Below are 24,575 nucleotides of genomic sequence, written 5' to 3' on the forward strand. Positions count from 1 at the left end.
GATTCATTTATTTCTCAGTAAAAGTGGGTTTTCCCTTGCCTATACATACCCTGTTTGATATTCTAGGACTTCACAATATGTCAAGTACATAAAAGGCGCGGGAAGATCGGATCAGAAGGAGCTGCAAAGATCCCAGATTTCTTTCCACTCCAGAACATGCTGCTAACCCACATTAAGCGTCAGCTGAATGAAATCCAGCTGCAAGTGCTCAAACGGTCCAAGGGGAGCAGATGTGAGGCCTCTAGGGATAGAGTTTTGCTTAATGCACTATGGTGGGGAAAGGAATGCAAAAACCCAAAAGTGGGGTTTGCCAGGGAGCCAGAACCAAGCAGCTGTTTGGGGTTTCCCATAGCCCTGACTGTTTGTTTATGTACAGCCACTATTTACACTCTTTAATTCCTCTGATTCAGGACCAGACAGTTGCCATGTTACAAGAACACGTCAGGATAATAAAAGTCAGGCAATGAGGGGCTATTCTTTGCAGAGACAGAGTGGACTTCATCCACACATGCCAGTCTCTACAGATTCTGATGTTGCTGCCTTTGCATGAAAGTCAGCTAGGGCATTTTCCTGACGCTCAGATTCAGTCCTCGCAGGGTGGCCTCAATTTTGATGACAGAGAGCCAGTTAAGTCTGACGAGTTTCCTTTCTATGAGCCATTGTCAGAGTAACTATAACTGAGAAAGGACTCAAAAAGGGTTCACTATACAGCAGTTGAGAAAGGAATTTGGTCATTTCTGTGACATACAACATTTTAAGATAATAATTAGAGTTATGACTGATAACATTATATCAGGACATATCAGATTTGTAGGAATTTCACATAATTTCTAGAATATTTATATACCTATGAAAATACAACATAAAGAAGTCTAAATGTTATTTCTTATTTGAAAATGCCTCCCATGTAATTTAACTTATTGAATAAGCCTAATTAGTATCATGTCCCTCTTTTTATAAGGAGAGAGAACGAGTCCTTAAGATGTTGCAGGGATCCTCTGAAAAATCCCAAAGTTAACTAGAGGTCGAAAAAGACTTCATTTAGGATTTGATTTTCAGAAGTTCATCAAAAAATCTCAAATCAGTTTTAAAACCCTTCGTCAAATAGGATCATAGGTCACTGTGAGCTAATACTCAGTTATGCCTTCGACCATGGTGACAAAGACTTTCAGACAAATAGAGAAAGTTAAATGGCCGTAAGAAAACCCTTAGCTCTCGCAATCAAAGACCTGATAAAAGCAACACGGGAAATGATTTTGAAAACATAAAATCCCTTTTTTGCCTTTTAGGCAGACTATCAAATGTAAAGAGAAGCCTTTCATAATCTCTTCATCAAGAGCAGACTAGAAGCCCAAGAAAACCTCATCCTTATAACAGTGAGAAAGCCAAGTTTCCAATTTTGCACCAGCTTACTTTTGGTCTTAGAAACGCTGACTTAATTAAATTCCTTCAATCTTTGCCAGCTTGGCTAGGCGGAAAACTTCTTTTCTCGGGGTTCCTTTTCCACAAACCTTCAGAGACTTTCTTACTCATATTCAGAGTTTGTTCTTTCCTCTTTCCCATAACCACTTTGACTTTAGGACCAATTTACTTTCTTAAAGCATCTCCATTCCTTATACCTTCTTTTACTGAAAACATACATTTCCTTATAGCATACATTTTTCAGTGCGGCACAAGACATGTTTACTAATAGACCCAAACATCTTTTGGGTTTTTTGTTTTTAATCAGAAGCTGAAAGTAGATAAACCTATGTTTAGTAATTAATGTTTTACTATTTTATCTTATCTGGAAATGGTCAAGATACTCAACAAATTTCTAGCATTTAACTTAATTTAGTAAAACTCAAAGGTTTCAAGTTACCAGGAGGTTTTGAAGTTATTTTTAAGTACTTATACCATAACACATGACTATTATTAAAAAGTTCAGCTAAAAACTTTTATCTTACTTACATCATTTACTTTACTTGTTCCTAATAATTTTGTTTACATTACCTACAAAAACATAAAAAATAATATTTTTATTTTACACTATAGACAAATTTTCTATTTATTTAACCCAACATTCTATTTAATTAACCCACACTTAACACTTTTATTACAAAGATTATTTTATATCACGTTAACTTTACAAACATTTAGATTAGTTTCTATTATATTTAAAATAATTTATATAACGTTACTTAATTATTAAATAAATCTTCAGAAATTAATTCTAAAATACATCCAATATAAAATACCCTATCTACAACTACACCATACATACACAGAACAACACAAACACAGATCTTCAGCTTTTATTTTAAAATTGCAGCCACAGTACAACAATAAAACTCTCTATTTATAAATAATTGTTCCACACAGATAACATTTTAAAGTTCTCTTTAAAGTTGTTTTTTGTCAATATTTTAAAATCATTTAAATTTATATTTACCCTAACAAGTAACCCTAAAATTATATCTGGTCAAAAGCCTCTGTAGCAACTCTAATTTAATAACATTTCTCCCTATTTTTTTCCTTACTCAGCTTCACCATTACAGCACTTAGTTCACAATCTGCTTCTATCTCTTGTTTACATTCCATGACATTAAAATTTACACTTCAAAACACAGAAAATTGCAATTTTTTCTATGAGTTTCAGGTAATTCTATTGAAATTTTTCCTTCAGTCTTAAATTAGCTTTAAAACAGTTCCTGATTACAAGCCTTTTATATAAATAATAGAGTTTTACTTAAAAATTAATCTAACTGCATTTCCAGTTTTCAAAGATTTCTAAGTAAGACATATCTCTAATTCCTCAGAAATTTTGTAACTTAAATACATCATTAATTACCTCATCAATTACATTATCCTCAGTTCATTCTTTCCTTTTACATATTTTTTTCACTTAAGTAACTAAAAAATTCCTATCAGTCTTGAACATAGGCTTCCTACTTCCAAATTTCTAATATAAAAGTATTAAATCCTTCCAAATATCATTTCATCGAAAACATAAATATTTCTCAGCACTAAAACAAATAATTCTAATTTCAGCTTCTATCTGTTTAAATAACAGCAGTCTTCAAAAAACTCTTCTATCAACTTTAAATCGCATACCTCCTTCAGACATACAGAGTTTCTGTAACCACTAACCCGCAGACTTTTCTTATAGTTGTATAGTCTTCTCTTTGACTCTATACTTTAACATTTCAGTAGTTTTTTGCAACCAAACTTGCAATAAAACTATTGTAATTTGAAGCCTTTGCTTTTAACTGCATGCACTTTTAAATGTTAATATCAAATCAAACTTCCTTCTACTCCAGTTGTAATTTAAATCATCCTTAGTAATCTTGGTTCACTATTAAAATTTACAAGAGAATACCATATGTTTTCAACAGAAAACCAGCTGAGATCCTGAGAAGAACTTCTCAAAACTTCAGAAATAAAAGTCCATGTTAAAGAAAATTGCAAACAAAACAGTAAGAATGACAATAGGAAACCCATCAATTACTCAGAGTGCTCACCAATCAGTATACAACTCTGCAAAGAAGCCCTTCCTGGCATACCTTAGCCAAAAAAGCCACACTGCACTGAGACAATTGTCTCATACATTCAACCATCCCAAAAAGACACTAACTCAACCAAGAAAAATCGAACCTAACTCCCAATTCAGAGCCACAATCCCTGAAACCGTCAGCACAAGCTAGTTAGGTACCATACCGTTCCTGAGATGCCGGTCCACAAAGAGATTGCTTCAGTCCTCTTCTGCACATGTATGTTAACTCAAAGCAAGAGCAAACGAGAGCAGAAAGAGTTCATTTTATTCAAAGAATTACAATTATGTACACAGATTTGAGTAGCAACTGAAATAGCATCCCACTGACTAAAAACAGGCTTTTAAAGACAAAATAGAGAATTTGCATTACAAAGAACGTTAATTGAGTCTGTACAGAACTTAATTTTGATTAAACATAATTAATTGCTAACTGACTACAAAGAGGCAAAAGTCTGTCACTGTGACAAGTTGCAGTTTATTGCAGATTCTCAGAATATTTAGTCTTACTGAGTTCAAAAGATCATATTCTGCCCAATGAGACGTGCATAAGACCATTTCCATAATGTTTCTGTTCCATTTTAAAACCCTTAGACATAAGTCACCTGTTTTGTTTCCTATTTCACACATAAATGTTCAGTGTCTTCACTATCGTGCTTATCCTCAGGTATAGTATTTGTCAAAGCGTACTGAGTTGCAATCTTAAGCGTATGTGCATCACTATGTATAATTTAATGCAAATTGAAAAAAAACTGTGGCATGAAGATCAGCAGCTGAAGACAATGTGACAGTATGGAACACATAGTAAAAAGCTCAGAGGCAATGGTACTTTCTATTAGCACACCTGCTCACACATGTACATGGAGGTAGGTTGAGATGACAGCCTTTAGAGCAGCTATCATGCAGCTGACAGTGAAGTGGCAGAGTGGCACCTGGCACTGGAAAGTCACTGAAGCAGAGGAGAAGAGCCCAACCACGTGTTGGAAGAAGTCTTCTGAAGAACAGAGGCACCTGAGGATGATGACTGCAGATGAGGCATTAGTAAGGTCCCAGGTAAGGTCTCAGAGTTTACAGCACACCCTCCCTGTTGAGGCCCTCCCACAAGCTGGCATTGGCTGAGAATGCCTCATAGTGCTTTGACTTTAGCCACATGCAGTCACCAGTGACCTGACACATGGTGGACAGTCCAATGAGCTGGACACTCTTTGTTATCGCAACAGATCAGTGCTGTGAACCACAGTGATGGCCTTCTGGTTTGGTGGCCTCGGTCTGCTTAGCCAGTCCCTTGGGCAAGTGGCAGCAGTGTGGCTTCCCTCACCAGACACATCACTAACTTCACCAAAGATGTGCTGAGAAGGGACGAAAAGGTGGAAGACTTCCCTGACTCGGAGAAAGAGACGAAGCCATTCAGGCAACTGTACCATCCTAAAGAGAACTTCAACTCCAGCTTTGAGAGACACCAAAACTTTATAGAAACCCTAGAGGAAGAAGACACAAGGCTTGCTCCCTGAAGAAGAAAATAGTCACCAGAAAGAAGAACTGAGCTACTGAGAGAACAGGCTCCAGCCCACTGTGGTTGACCTAAAATGCTAACGCTGTTACACCACTACCATCTGAGCTCTGAGTCGAATGTGATAAAGTCATATGAGAGCAACAAAACATGTCAAAATAACCGAAGAGCAAAGCAGAGAGACACAACGACTCCCTCCTTTCCTCCTTTTTCTCTTTTTTTTTTTTTGCGGAGCTCGGGGCAGGCTGACCGGGACTTTCTGGTCGCTGCGGCGGCGGGTCCCCAGGCCCGCGGGGCCAGCCGCGCCGCCCCCGCGCCCCGCGCCCGGGCAAGAGCGCACGGCAGGCCCAGGGCGCGGCGCGCAGCCGGGCCTTGGCCGCCGGCCCCGAGTCGGGCCCCGGGGACGACGTTCCGCCGGGCTCAGCGGGGCTGGGGGCCGCGCGCTCCACGAGCACCTCTGGGTCCCTTCCCCGCTCCACCGCCCCTGCCTTCCCGCTCCACCGCCCTTTTATTTTTTTATTATTAGATAATACATAAATATTTTTTTTTTTAAATTATTTTATTATTTTATTAATTTAAAATAATTTTTTTTTTTTATATATATATAATTATATATATCTATCACACAAACAATCATACAAATAACTCAAGTCTATGACCTAATCATGATGGAAATCTTTCAAAACATACACAACAAATTTTATTTTTTTCCTATAAATTATATAACTTATTAATATAAAATATAAAATTTATTATATAATCAATATATACTACGAAAACATTTTTAAATAAAAAATTTATATTAATAAATATTTTAATTATTTTTTATAATTCATTTATCTATTTATTTAAATTATTTATAAAAATTTAAAATATTTAAATATAATATTTAATTTTTATTAATAATTTTTTATTTTCCCTTCAACCTCTCTAAATATTTTTTTTAAATTTTTATTTTTTTTTACTTTTAATTTTTTTTCCATTTTCGTATCTCAATAAATAAATTTTATTTTTATTCTAAACTATCAACACAATTCCGAAAACAGACAAACTGAACATTATTGATTTTTTTAATAAAACAACGAAGTAATAAGCAATACTTCATTCATATTAGCATTAGATTTTTTTTTTATATAAATTTAATGTAATTAAAATTTGTAATACTGTATATCTTAAAGAAAGATAGATACAGAATAAAAGGTATATATTTTTTATAAATATATATTAGATAAATAATTTTTTATTTTTAATTCTTTAATAATTATTTAAGGAAGAATGTGGAGATGAAACTTAATTTCACAAGATCACTCTCTTTTTTAAACAGATTATGGAAGATGATGTAGATTAAGCTTATAGCTCGACGCATGGTATGGATTCATCTTCCTTAAATATATTCAACTATTTTAATCTTTTATTTTTTTTATAAAATATTATTTATAATTATAATAAAATTCTATAAAATATTATATATTTTCTCTTCCTTATCGAGAATAAACCTCAATGCTTAAACCTGAATTTAACAATATAATATGCCATGATATCAATTAAATATCTTCTCCTACCCTCTTCCTACAGCAAATTATAAACATGATATGAACACAGCTGATCAACAGTCTTTCTAATTCCTCTGTATCACTTCTACTCCTGCCTGCCTCATTTTAAAAATAAAATTTTTTATTATTATTTAATATTATAATTAAAATATACAACATCTCATATTTAATATTTTATAATAACTCAACATTTCCTATTCACAGCATTTCATAGCTCAACAGCACACTGTCACTTGCACTGAAACCTGTCCCAGTACACTTTTTTAATAAAAATTTTATATTATTAAATAAAATCATAAATTAAATATATATATAATATTAATTAATATTTTTATTATATTCACACAAATTTAAGCAATTATAATTATTTATATAATATTATATTTTTTAAAAAAATATTATTTTAAAAATATATTTAATTTTTTTTTTAAATATTTATAAATAAAATATTATTTTTTAATTTAAAATATTCTTAATTTTTTTTTTTTTATAAATAAAATTAATTAATTATAAATAATAAAATTAATTATTAAATTTTTATTAATTCTAATTGAATATATAAAAAATACATATAATTTTCAATACAAAACAAATATATTTATAATTAATTAAATAAAAAATTTTAAATTATAAAAAAAAATATATTAATTTTAATAAATATTTTAAATTATTTATTTAAAAAATAATATTTAAATATTTATTTTTTTTTTTTTAAATTTAAATTTTATATATTTTATTTTTTTTTTTTTTTTTATTTTTATTAATTTTTTTTTTTCCCACTGTCCCCTATCTCCCCTCCACTTCTTACTCATATTATCTACAGCTTTATTACTGCGTCTCATTTGGAAGACTCCCTTCCCCGACCAGAGCCCGCCCCGCGCTGACAGAAGCGGGCGCACAGCGTGCACGCGGTGTGTCCACACCCCGCCTGTGGCGCCCGAGAGCCCCCAGACTCCTCCGGGGGACCGCTTCTCCAGGCAGGGCCGCGCGGCGGCGGCGGCGGCTCCCCAGCCTGCGGGGCTCCTGGCGCGCGCATCGGGACGGCCTGGCGGCTGCTCCCGCGCAGCCGAGGCCGCGGCGGCGGCGGGCGCGAGGCGCGGAGCCCGGGGGCGGCGGCGCCGGCCGGGACTTTCTGGTCGCTGCGGCGGCGGGTCCCCAGGCCCGCGGGGCCAGCCGCGCCGCCCCCGCGCCCCGCGCCGGGGCAGGAGCGCACGGCAGGCCCAGGGGGCGGCGCGCAGCCGGGCCTCGGCCGCCGGCCCCGAGTCGGGCCCCGAGGACGACGTTCCGCCGGGCTCAGCGGGGCTGGGGGCCGCGCGCTGCACGAGCACCTCTGGGTCCTTTCCCCGCTCCACCGCCCGCTCGACGCATGGGGAAGACTCCCTTCCCCGACCACAGCCCGCCCCCCTCCAGGCAGGGCCGCAGGAAGAGGGCGGCGAGGCGGCGGGGCAAGGACCCCGGCGACTGTGTGGGGGATGGCCACGGTCAGGGTGCTCAGGAGGGTCGTGCTTCTGCGCAGGGGGCCCTGCCCGCCTCGTCTTCGCCACCGACGTGTGTCCAAACACACTCGTCGGAACTCTGCAGGTGGAGGCGGGTCCCCACCTACCTTGGCCCTCCGAGTGTTCTCCAAGCCGGCTGGGAAGATTCCCGGCCGCAGGACAGGAGGGAGCGTGGGAGGCGCTTGGCGGCAGTCAGAGCCCTGGGGTCCTTTCTGCCCACACGCGCTGCCACGCGCACAGGTGGCGGTGGTGTGGGGATGGCGGCCTTCAGCGCGGCGTTCCTGGCGGGCGGCCCCAGGGGGCAGGAGGGCCGCCTGGCCCCCGGGGGCGGCACTGAAGCAGAGGGAGAGGGGGGCCCACCGCCGTGGTGGGAAGCCCTGGGGATGAGCGGAGGCCCACGGGGCTGGCGGTGGGGGGTGGAGGGGGGCGGAGCGGGGCACGCGTGTCAGGAGGTGGCCATGGGTGAGGGCCAGGCGGCAGGCCTCGCGGTTGCGGGCAGCCCCTCCCCTCCCCTCCGGGAGCCCCGAGCCCAACGGTTGGAGCCCGCGCCCCGCCCAGGCCCCGCCCAGGCCCCGCCCCAGCCCCGCCCAGGCCCCGCCCCCAGGCCGCCAGCCCGCCGTTGCCTAGCAGCGCCTGGCTGTGATTTGACCCTTAGCCTCGCGCAGCCGCCGGGGCCCTGACACTTGGCGGGGCTGTCCGGCTGGGCTGGACGCTCTTCGCGGAGCGCACCAGGTCAGTGCTGTGACCCGCAGCGATGGCCTCCTGGTTTGGCCGCCCCGGCCTCGGCTCCGGCTTAGGCCATTCCCTGGGGCGAGTGGGCGGCAGCGTGGCTTCCCTCCCCGCACACCTCTCTGACTTCACCAGAGGTGTGCTGAGGAAGGGGACGCAAAAGCTGCCAGACTTACCCGACTCGGGGAGAACGGAGACGGAAGCCATTCGGGCGACCGGACCACCCGAGAAGGAGAGACCGGCAACTCCAGCTCGGAGAGACACCGCAACTCTGCGGGAAAGCCTCGAGGAAGGAGACACGAGGCTCGCCTCCCTGCAAGAAGAAGGCAGTCACCTGAGGGAAGCACTGGAGCCACAGAGACAACGGGCTCGAGCCGCTCCAGTGGTTGACCCGAACACCCTCGACGCCGGGACACAACTAGAATCTGAGGGGTCTCAACTGAAAGGGATCGAAGGTCACCTGGAGGAGGAAACCCAGCATCCTCCAAGGACCACTGAAGAGCAAAAGCAGAGGAAGGCGCTGAAACTTGGGGCCGAAAAGACGATCCCTCTGACCGAGCGGCTTGATGAGCCGGACGACGATGAGACCGGGCCACGAACTCAGACGATCCAGCCGCAAGACTGGCAGAGCCAGGGCCTTCCCGCTCGCCTAGCTTCGGCTGCCTCCGTCCAGGATGCGGGGGGCCTCCAGCAGCAACTGCAAGCCTCTGCTTTGGAAAGGGAACGAGTGTTGGCCGTTTTCGACGAGAAGCTGAGGGAAAACAGCCACCTGAAAAGGGCGTATCACACAATGATGGACCTGCTGGTGGCCAAAGAAGCAGAGCTCGCGAAGCTGCGAGGCGAAAGTCAGACACGGCGCCCTCGATCTGACAGCGGCGGTGAGGACATGTTTCGAGAAGCGATCCGGCACTTATCACGCCTCGTCCGAGCCAAAGACATTGAAATCGGTGCCTTGAGCCAGAAATGTCAGACTTTACTGACCATCTGGCAAACGTCCGACGCTGGCCATGAGGTTCGGGGCGTGGACGCGAATCAGTTGGAGGAGCTTCTCCGGGAACGGGGCACGTTGAAGCAGCGGGTCAACGTGCTGGAGGAGTGGCAGCGGCTGGTGCTCACCGAGGTGCACCATCTGCAGCGGGAGTCATCCCAACTTCAGAAAGAACTCCCACCACTCGAGGCACGGGCCTCAGTGGACAGCGAGGAGAAGTGTCGGCGACAGATGCACTCTGCCGCCCCGTTCCCGCGTCCTCGAGGGGATGCGACCCAACTCCGGCTCTTGGGGAAGAGACTGGCACAGATGCAGCTCGGCCTAGAGCAGCTCTGCAATGCCAAGGAGGTTCTCTTGGGTCCACCCGCCCTCACGTCACCACAGCCGCCCGCCGCATCGTCGCGGACTTGCGAGGCGGCCGGCTCTCAGGAGGCAATTAAGTCCGAGGCGCCGGGCGAGTCTTCGAAAGGGCCGCCAGCAGAGGTGGAAGCCTTAAGGCGAGCCACGGAGGAAAAAGACGCAGCCATCAGAAGCCTCCAGGAGGAGACTCAGAGACTGTCCGAGGCGATGGCCGCCACCTCGGAACGGGAGAGAGAACGGCACGCACAGACGGATTCCGAAATTCAGCGGCTCAAGGAGAAACAGGAGGCTTTACAGAACACGCTGGAGGACAGAGAGCTCTTAATCGAGGCGCAGAGGGAGGAATTCCTTTCTCTGAGGGAAACCCTCACGACCCAAGCGAGCGAAAACGAACTGTTGAGGCAGGCGGTGACAAACCTGAAGGAGAGGATAGTCCATCTGGAAGCGGATGCGTGCCAAGTCAAACGGGAGAATGCAAAACTGCTGGAAAGGTCCAGGGAGAAGGACACCGAAAACCAAGCCTTACAAGAGACGAACAGGCGCCTCTCTACGATGCTGAGGGAGAAGGAATTCGAATGCGTCTCCGTGAAGAAGAAGGCTCTGGCTTTTGAGTGCCTCCTGAGAGAAAAAGAAGAGGGCCGGGCTGGGGAATTGAGCCAGCTTCTCAATGCAGTGACCTCCATGCAGGAAAAGAGCATTGTCTTTCAGCACGAGAGAGATGAGGCGGCGCTGGCGCTGAGACAGGAACGAGTGGAAAAGTGCGCCCTGCGGGAGGAGGTTCGCCTTTTGCGGGACAAGGGAGCGCGCTTAGGCCAGGAGCTGGGGAGGTCTCGGACGCAGGCTTCAGAATGCGAAGACTGGCATCTCCGGGCAGCGCGGCTGGCAGAAGACAGAGCGGCTCAACTCAGGAGGAAAGTCACGGCGCTAGAGGAGAGGCTCCTGTCATCTTCCCACGCCATGCAGAAGGCGAGCCAGCGGGCCGCTGCCCGGGTCGGGTCCCTGCAGGAACAACTGACTGCGGTCACCCAGCAGAAAGAGGAGACTGCCCTCCAGCTGTCCGCCTCCCGGGAAGCAGAGAAGCAGCAGGCCGGAGCCCTGGCCAACCTGAAGGTGGTCCTGGCCGAATGGATGCAAAAGGCAGACGGCCTGGAAGGGAAGCTGAGGTCGCTGCAGGGACGGCTGGAGAGAGCGCAAGCCGCCTCGCGCCTGCAGGAGGAGCAGATCGGAGGACTGCAGCGACAAGACGAGGCCCGACGGGAAGTGCTGGAGGACGTCCAAAAGAAGTGGACCGACTTAGTGAGCACCCTGGAAGGAAAAGCAGACAAGGCCCTCCTGAGAAAGCTCTTCACGGACGCCTTGCAAAGCGCCAGACACGAACGCCGGGAAGCGTTCCGACGGATGGGAAGCACCCTGGGTGTGGAAAGGGAGGCCATGGAGCAGTTGCTGCAGGAAGAGCAGGGCGGCCTTACCGGATGGGTGACCGGGCGGCTCGGATCCCGCAGTGCCCCCGACACGCCTCCTCCTCGGAGACCCAACCAGCAACCCGAGCTCAAGAGTTCCTTCTCGGAGCTTTTCGTGAACTTTCTAGAAGCTGAGTCTCAGGGAGCTTCTCCACCACGACAGCTCCCCGCTCAGCCCAGGAAGCGTCCCGGAGCACCCGCCAGGAAGACACTGCCTAAGAACGTGCCAGCTCTTCTGAGAACCGCCCTCGCAGCCACCCCCAGAAGATCGGACGGGAATCCCTGCTCCCCAGCCGTGTCTCTCATCGACCCACCCGGCCCCGGAACCGGAGGGTCTGGGCACCTTCTCTTAGACGCCGTGACCGACGTCGTGCCCACCGGCACACCTTGGCTGCTGCCACCCGCCAAGAGTGCTGCCGGGCTGCTCCAAGGCCTGTCCAAGCCCTAGAGGCTCCCCAAGCCGCAGAGGAGACGACGGCGCTTTCAGGAAAGCCGGTCCCTCGCTGCGGGTTCCTTAGCACAAAGTGGCCTTGTGCTAAAGCTCACAGGTTTCTCTGCGGCTTCACTGGAGCTTTCAAAGAAATAGCTATGGTTCGCGCTTTCAAAAGGGTGTCGCTGCAGGTAGCCACCCACCTTAAAGCGGACGGACGTCACTTCTCTGGAGAGCAGGCGCGGCACGGGTGGGATCGCAGGCTGTGGGCCAAGGACGCTTCCGATTCTGTTTGTCACGCTGTCACCGTCTGGGAGGAGCTGGGGGGCGTGGGGTGGGGGGGTGGGGGTTGGGTCTGGGAGGTGGGGGGGTTGCGGGCGGGTGGGGGGTGGGGGTGTGGGAAGAGTGGGGGGGTGGGAAGGGTGGGGGCGGGGGGAGGGGGGCGTTTATTGAGCTTTCCCTCGGGGAGCGGGAACCTCACTTGCCTTAGTGCTGCAGCATCAGAAAGCGCGCGAGGGCGCCCACTCCCGGGACAGTAGGAAGAAAGGGGAAGGGCACCAACGTGCAGCGGGCATCCAAACTTCACGAGGAAAGCTTGCTTTCCCCCGGCTCGGTCCTCCTCCTCTTTCCACTGCCTGGGAAACCGCCCTCGGGTGCTCTGCGGCCTCTGGGACAGAGAGGAAAACTCCTAAGCACGGGAGGATCTTATTCCCTGACTCGCTTTGGGTTGCAAAGCCAGTCACCAGACCTCAGAGATCTTTGCAAGGGTTTACGAACTGCTTCTTGTTGTTTTCCAAAGCAGGGGTCTGTGGTCTGTGGTCCGGATGGACACCGACTGACTGAACCGGCGCCTCGCGATGGGCATGGAAGCCGCTTCCGCCCCCAAGCCCATCAGAGGGCCGTGGTCAACCCCCACCCCACCCCGCCCCGTTTCCTCAACAGCCCCTCCAAATCATCTCCATCGCCTGCCTCAAGCGGGATCGTCCTCATACCCGTTCGGTACCCGAAGAGATCAGAGGCCAGCTAGTCAAGAACTCTCCGTTTCCCCGCACCACCCCCCACCCCCGTTTGAACGTCCCTCTATTTCTCTCCACCCACCCCTCCCCTTTCCCTTTGGTTTTCCAGGAAGAGGGATTCAGCTTGGCAGTTCCAGGGTCCTGGCTCCACGTGGGGTGCCCTGGGAACCGTCTGCTCAGCCTCCCCCAAAGATCTCGTTCCCTCAGTTTGCCAGCTGCTTTCTCTTCGGCCCGTCTCTTTCTTTCCTTAAGCCGCTGAGCACACCCAAGTCTCTCCCAGCATCCACACCTCTCCTTTCCGCTCCTCCACCACCGCCTTCTCTCTCTACCTTTCACGGCTAAGCTGCTGCCAAAAGACCTCGACTCCTCGTCAGCCATCCAGTCATCGCCTCGTCTCTCACCGGCTCCTCGAAAGACTCCCCAAATCTCGTCGCCGTCCCGTCCTAGCAAGAGGCCAGGGCACGCCCTTCGGTTCCTTCGTCTTCCTAAACTCTCTGTGGTGTCTGAGGAATGCTGCCCACGCCTTCAGTCTCTGCAAGTTCTCTCCACCCTCTTTCTCTGGGGGATGGCCCCCTCCCCAGGTGCCCTTCCTAACCTCAGACCCCTCTGTCTCCCTTTCCTCTGCGGCTTCTCCTCCCGACCACTTCTCCAAGGGTTCTGTTCTCGAAGGCACGGTCTTCAGGGAACAGGAACCCCTCGGGTCTCAGAGCAAGCTCATGCGCTCTCCTACGATTCGACTCGCCCCCCGGATGCCCAGGGCTTCTGAGTGCGTACGACTGACGTCACCCTGCCCCTGACTCCACGCTGCTTTCTCTAACTGTCTGCTGGACGCACCTCTCGGGATGTCCAAAGGCTTCTCAAAACCGACACGTCCAAAAGGGAGCCCGGTATCCTCCAAAAGAACCCTCCCCCTCCTCTTACCTTCCTTTCATCACCTCAGAAAACCTCTGCCCATCTCATCCCCGCCCCCCCCCCCCCGAGAGCGAGAGGCCTCAGGGCCACGCTTGAGCTCTCTGTCTCACCCACTTGGCAGCCTACCGACTCCCAAAGGGAGCCGAGCGCCTTCCCGTCTTTGCCGTCCCCGCTGCTCTGCCGCATGCCTTCCTGTCTCTTGCACGCAACCAGCCCAGTAGACTCCTTACTGATCTTGCCGGCTGGCCTCCTGGCACACCGCACCCCCCCCTCCCCGCTTGAACCCATCCTCCACACTGTTGGGAGGGTGACCCAAGAGGAAAACCCTGCCGTTACTGACACCACGGTGCCCGGCCCCCACAGGGGTGGACGTGGGCGAGAAAGTAACCAAAGTTTCTGAGGTTGTTTTGCAGAACAACAGGAAGACGGCAGATCAGAGAGCAGCTTGATGGCAGCCCCCCCGGACCCCGCCCGAGCGGACATCGTGCAGAGGCTTGGACCAGCCGAAATGACGGATCGCCCACTTTCCGCGTCACGGACAGAGATCCTCGGCGTGCAACGCGTCGAACCCCACTGACTTCGCACTTGTGACCCACGAAGAAATACGAGTGACAGTCGCACCTGAGCAGAGGACTCTTCAAGCTTCACCCCCAGCGCTCTCCTGGTCCCACCCCTACCCCAACCCCAGATAAACGCCCCAACGTTTTGTTTTCCCTTTGAGGAGGCGGGTTTGAGTTTTACGCCCACCTCCTTGTCTGGCCGCCTCTTGATCATAAACCTCTTTCCTTGCTGCAACCCTGACTTCTCACTGATTGGCTTGGCTGCGAAATCGGGTACCCGGACCTGAGTTTGTGTGTGGTCCCATCGCTTCCCTGCTTGAAAGGAATCCAGGGTTCTCCACTGCCTGCAGGCCAAACTGGAGCAGAATCTCCAAGGCCTCGCCCCTGCAGCCTTCCTCCCTGCTCCTCACCCACACGCGGGCCACCCTCCCGCCACGTGCGACTCTCTGCAGACCCCAAACAGGTTCTGACTCAAAGGACTTCAAGCTCATCGAGCGAGCCTAATCCTAGCAGGGTAATCCCTTCGATCCAGTGCACACCGCAAGTCTTTAATTTTCCTCTGCCTGACCTAGATGGCGAGGGATGGATTCCTATGCACCTTAGGTTGATGGGGATTTCTGAACACTAAACACGTGAGTTCAATGGCAATTTCTTATTTATTTACACAGGCAGCCTATGGGAGGACACTCTACACCATGTGGAGCCACATAGGAAAGTGCGCTTGGGGAGAGAGTAAATACGCAAGTGGGTGGGGGACAGTCTTTGTAGTATCAGGAGAGGTGCGCTGTCCCCTGGTTTCCACAGGAAGGTGGGACTGGCTCATTTGAATAATTTCACAGGTGAGCAGGAAACTTGAGACCACTACTTGGGGAGCACCCATGCCTGCTCCCTGTGATGAAGGGGTTGTTTGGCGAGGGGATCTTATCTCTGGGAGCTGTGGAGGAGGGAAACTTGCAGGTAGGCCATTTGAGGCCCTCTTCGTTTACCAGGTTTCAAAGCAACACTTCATATTGAATCTTCATCTCAGGCCTCATAGTACAGTTGTCTCTCTGATGCCTTGACATCGTCTTACACCCTGGTGATATCTGAGACATTTAGGGAGGAAGAGAAATGCTTCCCTGGGAAACAATGTTGGCACTAGACCAGGAGGGAGAGGGGGTCATCGACAACCTTGAGTGTATGAACTTTCATTGATATTCACTCGCTTGATCCCAAGAGAATTCCCAAGCAGCCAAAGGTTCTGTGGGAGAGGTGACATCCTGCAGCTCCATCATATTTGGCAATGGAGGGAGGACAGGGGAGGGCACCCCATCTGGCAGGTCGCACATGCCACAGGGCCCAGGTTTGGATCCATCCTATTGCAAGGAAGCCTTGGTAACCTTCTCGCACTTGGTTTTGTTTTGTTTTGTTTTGTTTTTGAGGAACATTAGCCCTGAGCTAACTGCCGCCAATCTTCCTCTTTTTGCTGAGGAAGGTTGGCCCTGAGCTTACATCCGTGCCCATCTTCCTCCACTTTATATGTGGGACCCCTACCACAGCATGGCGTGCCAAGCAGGGCCATGTCCGCACCGTGGATCCGAACTGGCGAACCCCGGGCTGCTGAAGCAGAACGTGTGCACTTAACTGCTGTGCCACCGGGCCAGCCGCATCTTCCCGCACTTGTTGGATGCTACTTCCAGGACTAAAGTGATAATAGGCAGCTGGGGATGGAGGCTCAGCGTCTGGGAGAGATTCTGTTTCCAGAAGAGGCCAGTGTGTGGCCAGTAATTGCTGCTCTAATACGGCAGAATGCAGGGCCAAGGAGGCGGGCTTCTTGCATCAGGAACCCACAGACAACTTATGCACGTCCTGGGTTTTCCAGAGACTCCAGGAAGCATGAGAGGAGGTTGCCGAAGCCTCTTCCCCACAAGAGTCTCTGAGGGCTCTAGTGGGAGGGCCTGTTGATTTTAATTTGGACAGCTCCTAGAGTCCTTTGTTGGAGGGGGTCCCCACTGAAGCTGGGCTCATTTATAAGTCACAGCATAAATGGCCTTAAGTAAAATTTGTAGACAAGGACTATATTGCCTCCAGAAGCAAAAAGGGATCACATGATATTGGATTGTACGTCCTTCACAAGTGTGTCAAACAAATGTCCTCGAAGGAGGAGGTCACAAAAGTCATGTCATGCCTGTACTCCTGGAGAAAGGGGGATCCGGTGAAGGTCTGTCTGCAAAGACTGCCTGTGAGAGCAGAACAGCTTAGTCCCTGTGGGTAACAAGGCAAAAACATGTCCCCTCAGAGGTGATGGCAAACTGTGGCTCGGAGGATGTTGAAACAGGCTCTGAACAGAGCATATTAACCAAATCTATAACAGCAAAATATTCAGCCACGTGTAAATGTAGTTGGGCCCAGGAGGTTTAAGTGGACCAGGGTTTATTTCCATCAGGTACAGTCAGACACAAAGATACAGAAATAACTGTCACGAAGGAAGAAGCTTTCTCTCCTCACAGATTCCGAGCAAAAGAAGGCAGGGTACACCATGGAGGGCCACACAGGGCAGCACCAGGGTCGGTCAGGAGACAGAAGGAGCGAGGGGAAAACGTGGGCGAGAGCCTTTCGAGTGGATTCCACGGGAAGGAAGGAGTGAGGCAGGGTGAGCAGGTGTTGGCTTGGCTGGTTTGAATCATTTCAGTGGGCTCAGGGCACAGCAGTGTCCCTGGTTGTCTGGTCCCCGTCCCTGGGGTGACGAGGGCAAGGGAAGAGTGGCCCAGAGTGGAAGAGCCTCGGAGAGGAGGGGGTTGAGGGTGTTGACTCTAGATGATTACGTACGAAAGGATTGCTCAGAGGAGTCATTTACTATCTGTAGCAACTAGTTAACCCTGGCAGGGCAGTTCCTCCAAGGTTGCCGAGGCCTCGGATGTCAAAGCCTTAAATACAGAAACTAGAAAACATGCTCATTTCACTAGGTATAACCATAATTTCAGCCCTTGTGTAAAGTCCATGATGGTTTCCAAACTAGGGCATGTTAGCAGATGTTAAAGTTAGTTCAGAAACTATGTTGTGGAGGCACAAAGGCCAGTTAGAACCCTTTATCTTTTTGCCATATAAATTACTCTAGTAAATTTTCAATTTCTAATTGGGCCAAATTGTGAACCTTTCTGGAATTAGGTCTTTTGTGTGATTGCTTCCTCCGCACGTATCCAGGTTTCTCTCCTTTATTTATCTTTTGATTGGTCTGATGGTCACAGGATGCACTTGGGGCTGGGGGAGTGTCTTTCTGCTCTGCTCTTGTTTATCAGTTTTCCCTCCAGAGAGGCTCAGGTCGGGAGCATCAGGGTTAGGGCCTCTCTCACAGCAATGGTTGTATTTAAGTCAGGTTTGAATTAACACCTTCACTGTGCCACAGGGGTGCTGTGCATTGTTTTCCTCATAACCCTGAGGATCAGAGTTTTGTGCCACCCCGGCTTAGGTGACAGGGTGCATTGGAGGAGCCCAGGGCCCCCAGCATGCAGACGTTGAGGGGTGGAAGCCATCTTCTGCTGCAGCCCTACCTTCTCCCCGCTGGGCACTGCTTCCCTCCCCCCACCTTCTCTCTGTACTTATTCCCTCGGGATATTTTTGCCTGGAGAGTCACAGTGTTTGTGTTTCTCCATCGGATGACATGTGGGCAGAACTTCAGGGTGGTTATGTGGAAAGGAACCAGGTGTCGGGCCTCAAAGACAAGTGTTCTTTCCCTCCAGGAATGCCAGTCAATCTCCCCAGTGTTGAAGTCCACATCCAGGAGGTCATTTTGTCTATGGCCGAGGTGGGGGCCTCGAGCCCCTTGATGACCAGATTAGTCCTTTGGCATGCTGGTCAGGAACAACGCTAAGCACAGCCCAAGTGTGCTGGTTCAGAGTTTCGCATTGGGAGAGAAGTAGAACACCACACGCTCCCCCATAGACACTTGTTCTTTTTGATCTGTGCCTGGGCCATGGGCTCCCATGCTCGTGGACCTCGAAACCCTTATGGGTCTGGAGAGCCCCTGACAGCAGCATGATGAGCAGCAGCACAGGAGATGGGTGAGCTCACTGCCTTTGCCTGAACAGCCCTGACTCTGGAGGGAACCAGGGAGTCATTCTGAAATCTTCCTGGGGTCATGGCCTTCTCCTTTCCTCAAGCCAAACAAGGGGTCATCCCCAGGACTGTGCTGGGGGGACACTTTCCCAAACAGTGTCTCTGTGACCGCCCCAAGCAGCCACTGATGGTCATCAGACTAGACACAGTGACTAAGGAGCATCAGCCTGAGATTCAGGAAATGGAACTCAAGCATCCACCAGTTAGGAGGTTGTGTTGTCGCTGCCCTCAGGTAGGAGGCTGGGAGACCACCTGCCAGACACAGGCCACACCTGATGGCACCTCACTCTGGGATAGAGTCAACTAAGAATAAGTCTTGCTTTCTGGGGAAGAATGAGACACTGGGGTGGGGAAGAGATGGCAGCATCCACTTGAGAGAACAGAACATGAGCTAAAGCCCAAGCTGGCCGGCAATGGGCCCTCACTCCCCAGATAGTAACTGCTGCCAATGACCCCGATAGTTAGCAAAGGAGTAGTTAGTGAGCACTGCCCAGGTGTCCTCAGGTGAGGTTGGGCCATCCTCCTTGTGATGCCAACTGTTTTAGTCACTTCACTCCATTGGTGAGAGGGAGATTTCCACCCTAGACTCATGGGGCTGGCTAAACACAGTACACTCGACAGTGGACAGGTGGAATGGACAGCAGTTTATTAGTTTATCATATATTCTCACAGCCCCAGGAGGAGGACAGCACACACCATGCAGGGCCACACGGGGACTGCACTTGGGAACAGATGGAACAAGCAGAGGTTTGGGTAGGAACAGGACTGTGTGGTAACAAGAGGGTGAAGTGAGCCCTGGTTCCCACAGGAGGGTGTGGTGGGCTTGTTGGAATGATTCTCTGATAGGGAACTGAAGCCTGAGGTCAGGAACAAGCAGGCACTGTGTCTGCTCCCTGTGATGAGAAGGGGTGTTTGGCCAGGGGACCTTATCTGTGGGAGAAGAGGGGGCAGAGGAGTGGGGAATTGCAGTTAGGCCATTTGAAGTCCCCTTGATTTATCAGATGTCAAGACAGGTCATAATATTGAATCTTAATTTCATGCTTTATGTCACAAGAAGTTATTAAAAATAATTCTTGGCTCTGGCCCGGTGGTATGATGGTTAAGTTGGTGCACTCCGCTTCGGTGGCTCAGAATTCACCAGTTTGGATCCCAGACACAGACCTATGCATCGCTTATCAAGCCATGCTGTGGCAGGTGCTCCACATACAAAGTAGAAGAAGATGGTCACAGATGTTAGCTCAGGTCCAATCTTCCTCAAAAAAGAAAATTAAATTAATAAGTAATTCTTCCTAGAAGTGATAACACAGTTCAGCAATATGCTAGGATAGAAAATAAACATGTAAAAGTCAGTTGTATTTCTATGTACTAGCAATGAACATGTGCATAGGACACCAAAATTAAAAGTACACTTGGGATCACTAATAAAAATAAAAGACTTAGGTGTAAATCCAACAAAACATGTCCAGGACTTGTATGGCGAACTCTACACAACACTGATAATAGCAGTGAAACAGCTAAATAAGTGGAGAAAAATACCATGTTCCTGAATTGGAAGACGAAATATAGTAAAGATGTCAATACTCCGTAACTGTTATACAGATTTAATGCAATCAAAATCCAGTAAATTGGTTTTGTAGCTAGAGACAAAGTAATTCCAAAATCTGTACGGAAAGAGAAAGGAATTAAAATAGCTTAAACAACTCTGACAAGGAAGAAGTGGGAGTAATCGAGCTACTCAGTTTCATAACTTATTACACAGGTACCGTAAGCAAGACTGTGTAATATTTGCAGAGGGATTGACACATAGATCAATGGAACTGAACAAAGAACCCAGATATAGTCCCAACAAATATGCCCCACTGATTTTTGACAAAGGAGCAACAGCAGTTCAATGGAAGAAAGTTGGTCTTCCAAGAGACTAGAGCTACTTAAGGCTTGGGAGCAAATCACAGGTCAAAACTTAGGCAAATGGAAACACAGGGAAGGAAGAAAATGGTTGACTGAGGTACTACCAGGTGGTGATGGAAAGGGAGGGATAGTTGGCGCCTAGCTCAGGAGTAAAGTTGCAACTACCCAATGAGAGCTTATTTCATCTTTCTGAATTTAGCTGCTTCTGATTGACCATTTCCACAGACGCTGGTGATTTTCCCGTCAGCTACCACACTCCAAACTCAGGTCACCACTAATTGTGTATACGGTGCCCCAGACTCCGTTAGCCTTCCCATTAGCATCGTTCTCAGGCTATATGAGATGGCAAGATGGCTCTCAGTAGCTTGAAAGGTACATCCTCCCAGGTTCAAGTCTGGCCAAAAAGAGAGCTCTTCCAGACTTAGTAACTCCTGGTTTGGTTCAACTCCTTGGATTCGTTCAGATTGGACTCACCTGGTCACCGCCCTCCCTTGCCCCAACACACACATACACGCAATCCTAAAGTATCACTGGGGTGTTCTGGGTATCATTGCCAGGCCGCGGTAAGGTTCTGCCCCCCGTGCCAAGCATGGAGCCTCATGTGATACAAGTGGACTGAAAGGAGAGTTTAGTTCTTCAGAATAAACTCTAGCTGTTGTTCGAGAAGAAAGCAATCCTGGACAGCCAAGGCAGCAAATGTCCACTTGAGCCTCATGGGGAGAAAGGCCATGGTTCATGCCCAGCTTTCTCTCCCAATATTAGTGTTCACAGGGATCGAAACTCCAGTTTCTCTTTTCTTGACTTTGTCAGAGGAGACAGATTAGCCGGCAGCCACCTTCTCTGGCTGGGACATTGTTCATGGCTCCCCCAGTACAGTCGCAAACTTGGAGGCATCATGCAGCTTGAGATGGTTAAGCTCACCATTTCCAGACTCTACTGCTATGTCCTAAAGTTTCAGCCCCTTGATCAGGAGCTTAAATGGAATGAGCTGGCCCTGCCTGAGGGAAGCCTTTGGGGTGGCCTCACAATGAAAAACTGACCAGAGTCCTCTGAATCACCAGTTTTTCTGAATCAGAGGCTCAGCAAAGAACACAAGAATTCTTTGCTCATCGATCAACAGAGGTGTATTGGTGCGGCTGCCTCCACCTTCTTCCAGTCCCCCTCAGCCTCCTCATCTAGACGGATGGGATACACACCTTCTACTGTGTGTTGTTGACACTTCATACCCACTCACACGTGTGGACTGTGTATGCTGCTGACCCGACGACTATGCTTGTTCAGTGGCTTGCAATACCCTCTAGGCTGAGGATGAGTCAAAGAAAGTGGTGTATTTCATCTGCTAACCTCTCCCCTTGGCTAAACTGCCCCACCTCAGCCTCGCCCAAGGTCATTTCTACTTTGCGAATCAGTGACACCCATTGGTTCCTCAACTGAATGAACGGGAAGCAAGCTTTTAATATCTGATCTCACCCCGAGGGAGACAGGAGTCCTGGGTTTCTGTTGTTGTGGTTGGTTGGTTGGGAGGTGTCCACGTCCGCCGCCGGAGGGGGGGCGGGGCAAAGGCCAGGGAGCATCTGGGCGGCGGGCGTGCGCGCGCGCGAAGAGCGCGCGGCTGCTGGGCCGCCTTGCGGGGAGGCGTCGGCGAGCCGCGCCTGGCCAGAGCCGAGCCCGGCGGAGTCCGGCCGCGCTCTGCTGCTCTCTCCCGGGCCGGGCTCGTCCGTGGACGCCGCTCCGTGTCCCCGCTGGGCACAGCAGCCCGGGCCCTCCACAGCCATGGCCGCTAGCCTGAGGAGGCCCTCCTTCAGCTCCCGCTCTTCCTGCTCGCCGGACACGGACGACCAGGGCGCCTGCGAAGACGATGCCATCTGGGAGAGGTACCTGGGGGCGTGGGCCTGGGGGCTGGTGGGAGGCGAGCGTGTCCCTGAGGAATAGGCTTGTGCGCCGAGAGGTGCCCGTCAGGTCGCGGGACAGCTGTGCGGCGCGCGGAGCGAGGGGGGTCTCTTCGTGCGCGTCACGCGTTCATGGAACGGGCGGTGTGTGCCGGGCACGGGGCCAGCCTGGGGATGCGGTGCCCGGGAGTCGGGCGCTGAAGCGGCCCCCGTGGTCTTGGCTCCTTGGAAGGACAGACGCGAAGTCGATAAGGACACTGGTCTCGAGGCGTTCTGAGGAGTGCAGGTCTCCCTGTTTTAGAGGCTACGTTCCGTTGGGGTTTTCATGAAGCCTGTTGTGCCCCTGAAGCTGAGGCCGGTTCAGGGGAAGTGGCCTGTCCAGGGCCACATAATATTTGTGTGCAGAGCCAGTGCTTTCCAAAGCCCTTGACTGTGCAGAAGTCTACCTGTTAGGGGTGCAGTGGGGGCTGTCCGGGGAGCGTTGTGAGCACAGGTATGTGTCCCACACTTGAAAGTCTGGCAAAGAAAGCGTGAGGCTCGAGGGTGCTCCGTTCGTTCCCGCCTTCCACAGAAAGTCCGGAGAGTTGACTTTGGGACAAGTCCTTCCTTTCCTCTGGTCGGTGCGTGTTCAGTGGTCTGGACACTTGGTGAGCAAGACTGACAGGGTGTTTGACGTACTGGGCCTCACAGCCTAGTTGGAAAGGACAGACAGGCAGCAACTAATTACCTAGGAGATACGTGAAAGCAATTTTGTGTTGAGTGTTGAAAAATACAGCATTTACTGTTAGACTTTGTGACTTAGGCAGTGATGTTCAAGCTGAGAGCAGATGCCTAAAAGAAAAGGAGGACTTGTGCGGGAGAGTGTTGGGACAGGGCAAGGAAGGAGTATGGCCTGTCAGAGGAGCTGAAAGAGTGCCCTGGAGACTGGGGCCGCGTAGGGACTTAGGGTGGGGAAAACAAAACTTTTCGATTAAAGCTGGCGCTTTCTATAGGTTTATGGAGACCAAGCATGGTGATTCAGAACATGGACTCTGGAGCCAGACTCTGTCAAATGGGTCCTAGCTCTGCCACCTACGGGCTGTGTGAACTTGGGCAAGTTACCGTACCATTCTGTGTTGCATTCATGGGAGGAGATGAGTTCAGAGTCTGCTTACACTGCCATCTTGACAAGATCCGCCACTCCTACACTTCTGTTACTTCTGTTTTCATTTTCTCCCTCCTTTGGTACAGAGCCCATCTGGGGACCCTGCTGAGCTTATCTGTCTCATGGGGGTTGTGGGGATTAAATGTAGAGTGCTTCCAACAATACTTGGCACACAGTAGGTGTTCAGGTTTGGTAGTTATTGTCATGACCACCACCCCCATCATCATCAAAGCATCATCATCGCCATCACCATCACCATCATCATCATCATCATGGCCTCATGCTATCACTCCTACAGTCTGATAGTTAGGACTCTTCAGATTGGATATACTAGATTTATGCCTAATAATTCCACTTGTTTCAGCAGATATCTGTTGAGTGCTTACCATGATAGCTAAATTCTCCCCACTCCCCATTCTCTCGTCTCCTTATCTTCCCCATCGTGCTGCGACCCTAAGTCAGCTCTCCACTCTTAATTTTTTTAACAATGACCCCCCAAAGCCTCACAGTGTCCTTGAAATTACCACTCCATAGTCGCCAGCCTCCTCTATTTCCTCAGCCTCTTCTTAGCCCTTCCCTCCCTCTCTTTGCCTTGGCCCTGGCCCTGCCTATGGAATATCCTTTTCTTGAAGCCCTGTCAAGTGGTGCCTGCAGATCTCAGGATTAGGGGGTATGTGATTTATGTCCTCTCTGCTCTTTGTCCTCCCACACCATTTCTTTGAGATCCATAGTCCCCAGCTGGAGCACCCTCTCCTCCTCATTACTCTTTTCTGCCTAGGTAGTCCCCTATTTCATTGAAGACTTGATCGCCTGGCCCACAGCTTTCCTCTCTGCCTCAATTCTTGCTGTCATCCTGGTTGACTTCAGTGTGCATGCGGAGGACTGAGCCTGCACACGGGGTACTCATTTTCTTCAATACCTCATCTGTACTGCTGACCTCTTCTCATCCACCTGTCCCCATTCCCACCATAATACCCTGGATTTGCATCCTGATGC

At 49.4% G+C, this 24,575-nt stretch overlaps 1 protein-coding gene across 2 annotated transcripts in view; it reads left to right on the forward strand.

Annotated features, from left to right (window-relative positions):
• LOC139074901 (leucine carboxyl methyltransferase 1-like) overlaps positions 1-24,575 on the forward strand; it is a 161,791-nt gene that overhangs the window by 118,154 nt on the left and 19,062 nt on the right. The window contains exon 1 of one of the 2 annotated variants that reach the window (XM_070568377.1): positions 20,232-22,420. The exons of the other annotated variant lie outside the window; for it this stretch is intronic. Within the exon in view, the coding sequence (XP_070424478.1) occupies positions 22,320-22,420 (101 nt within the window). The 5' untranslated portion in view covers positions 20,232-22,319. Of the gene's footprint in view, positions 1-20,231; positions 22,421-24,575 lie in introns of those variants that run through there. 2 annotated transcript variants of the gene reach the window in all.

The sequence above is a fragment of the Equus przewalskii genome, chromosome 12 (assembly GCF_037783145.1).
Source record: "Equus przewalskii isolate Varuska chromosome 12, EquPr2, whole genome shotgun sequence".
Lineage (NCBI taxonomy): Eukaryota > Metazoa > Chordata > Mammalia > Perissodactyla > Equidae > Equus > Equus przewalskii.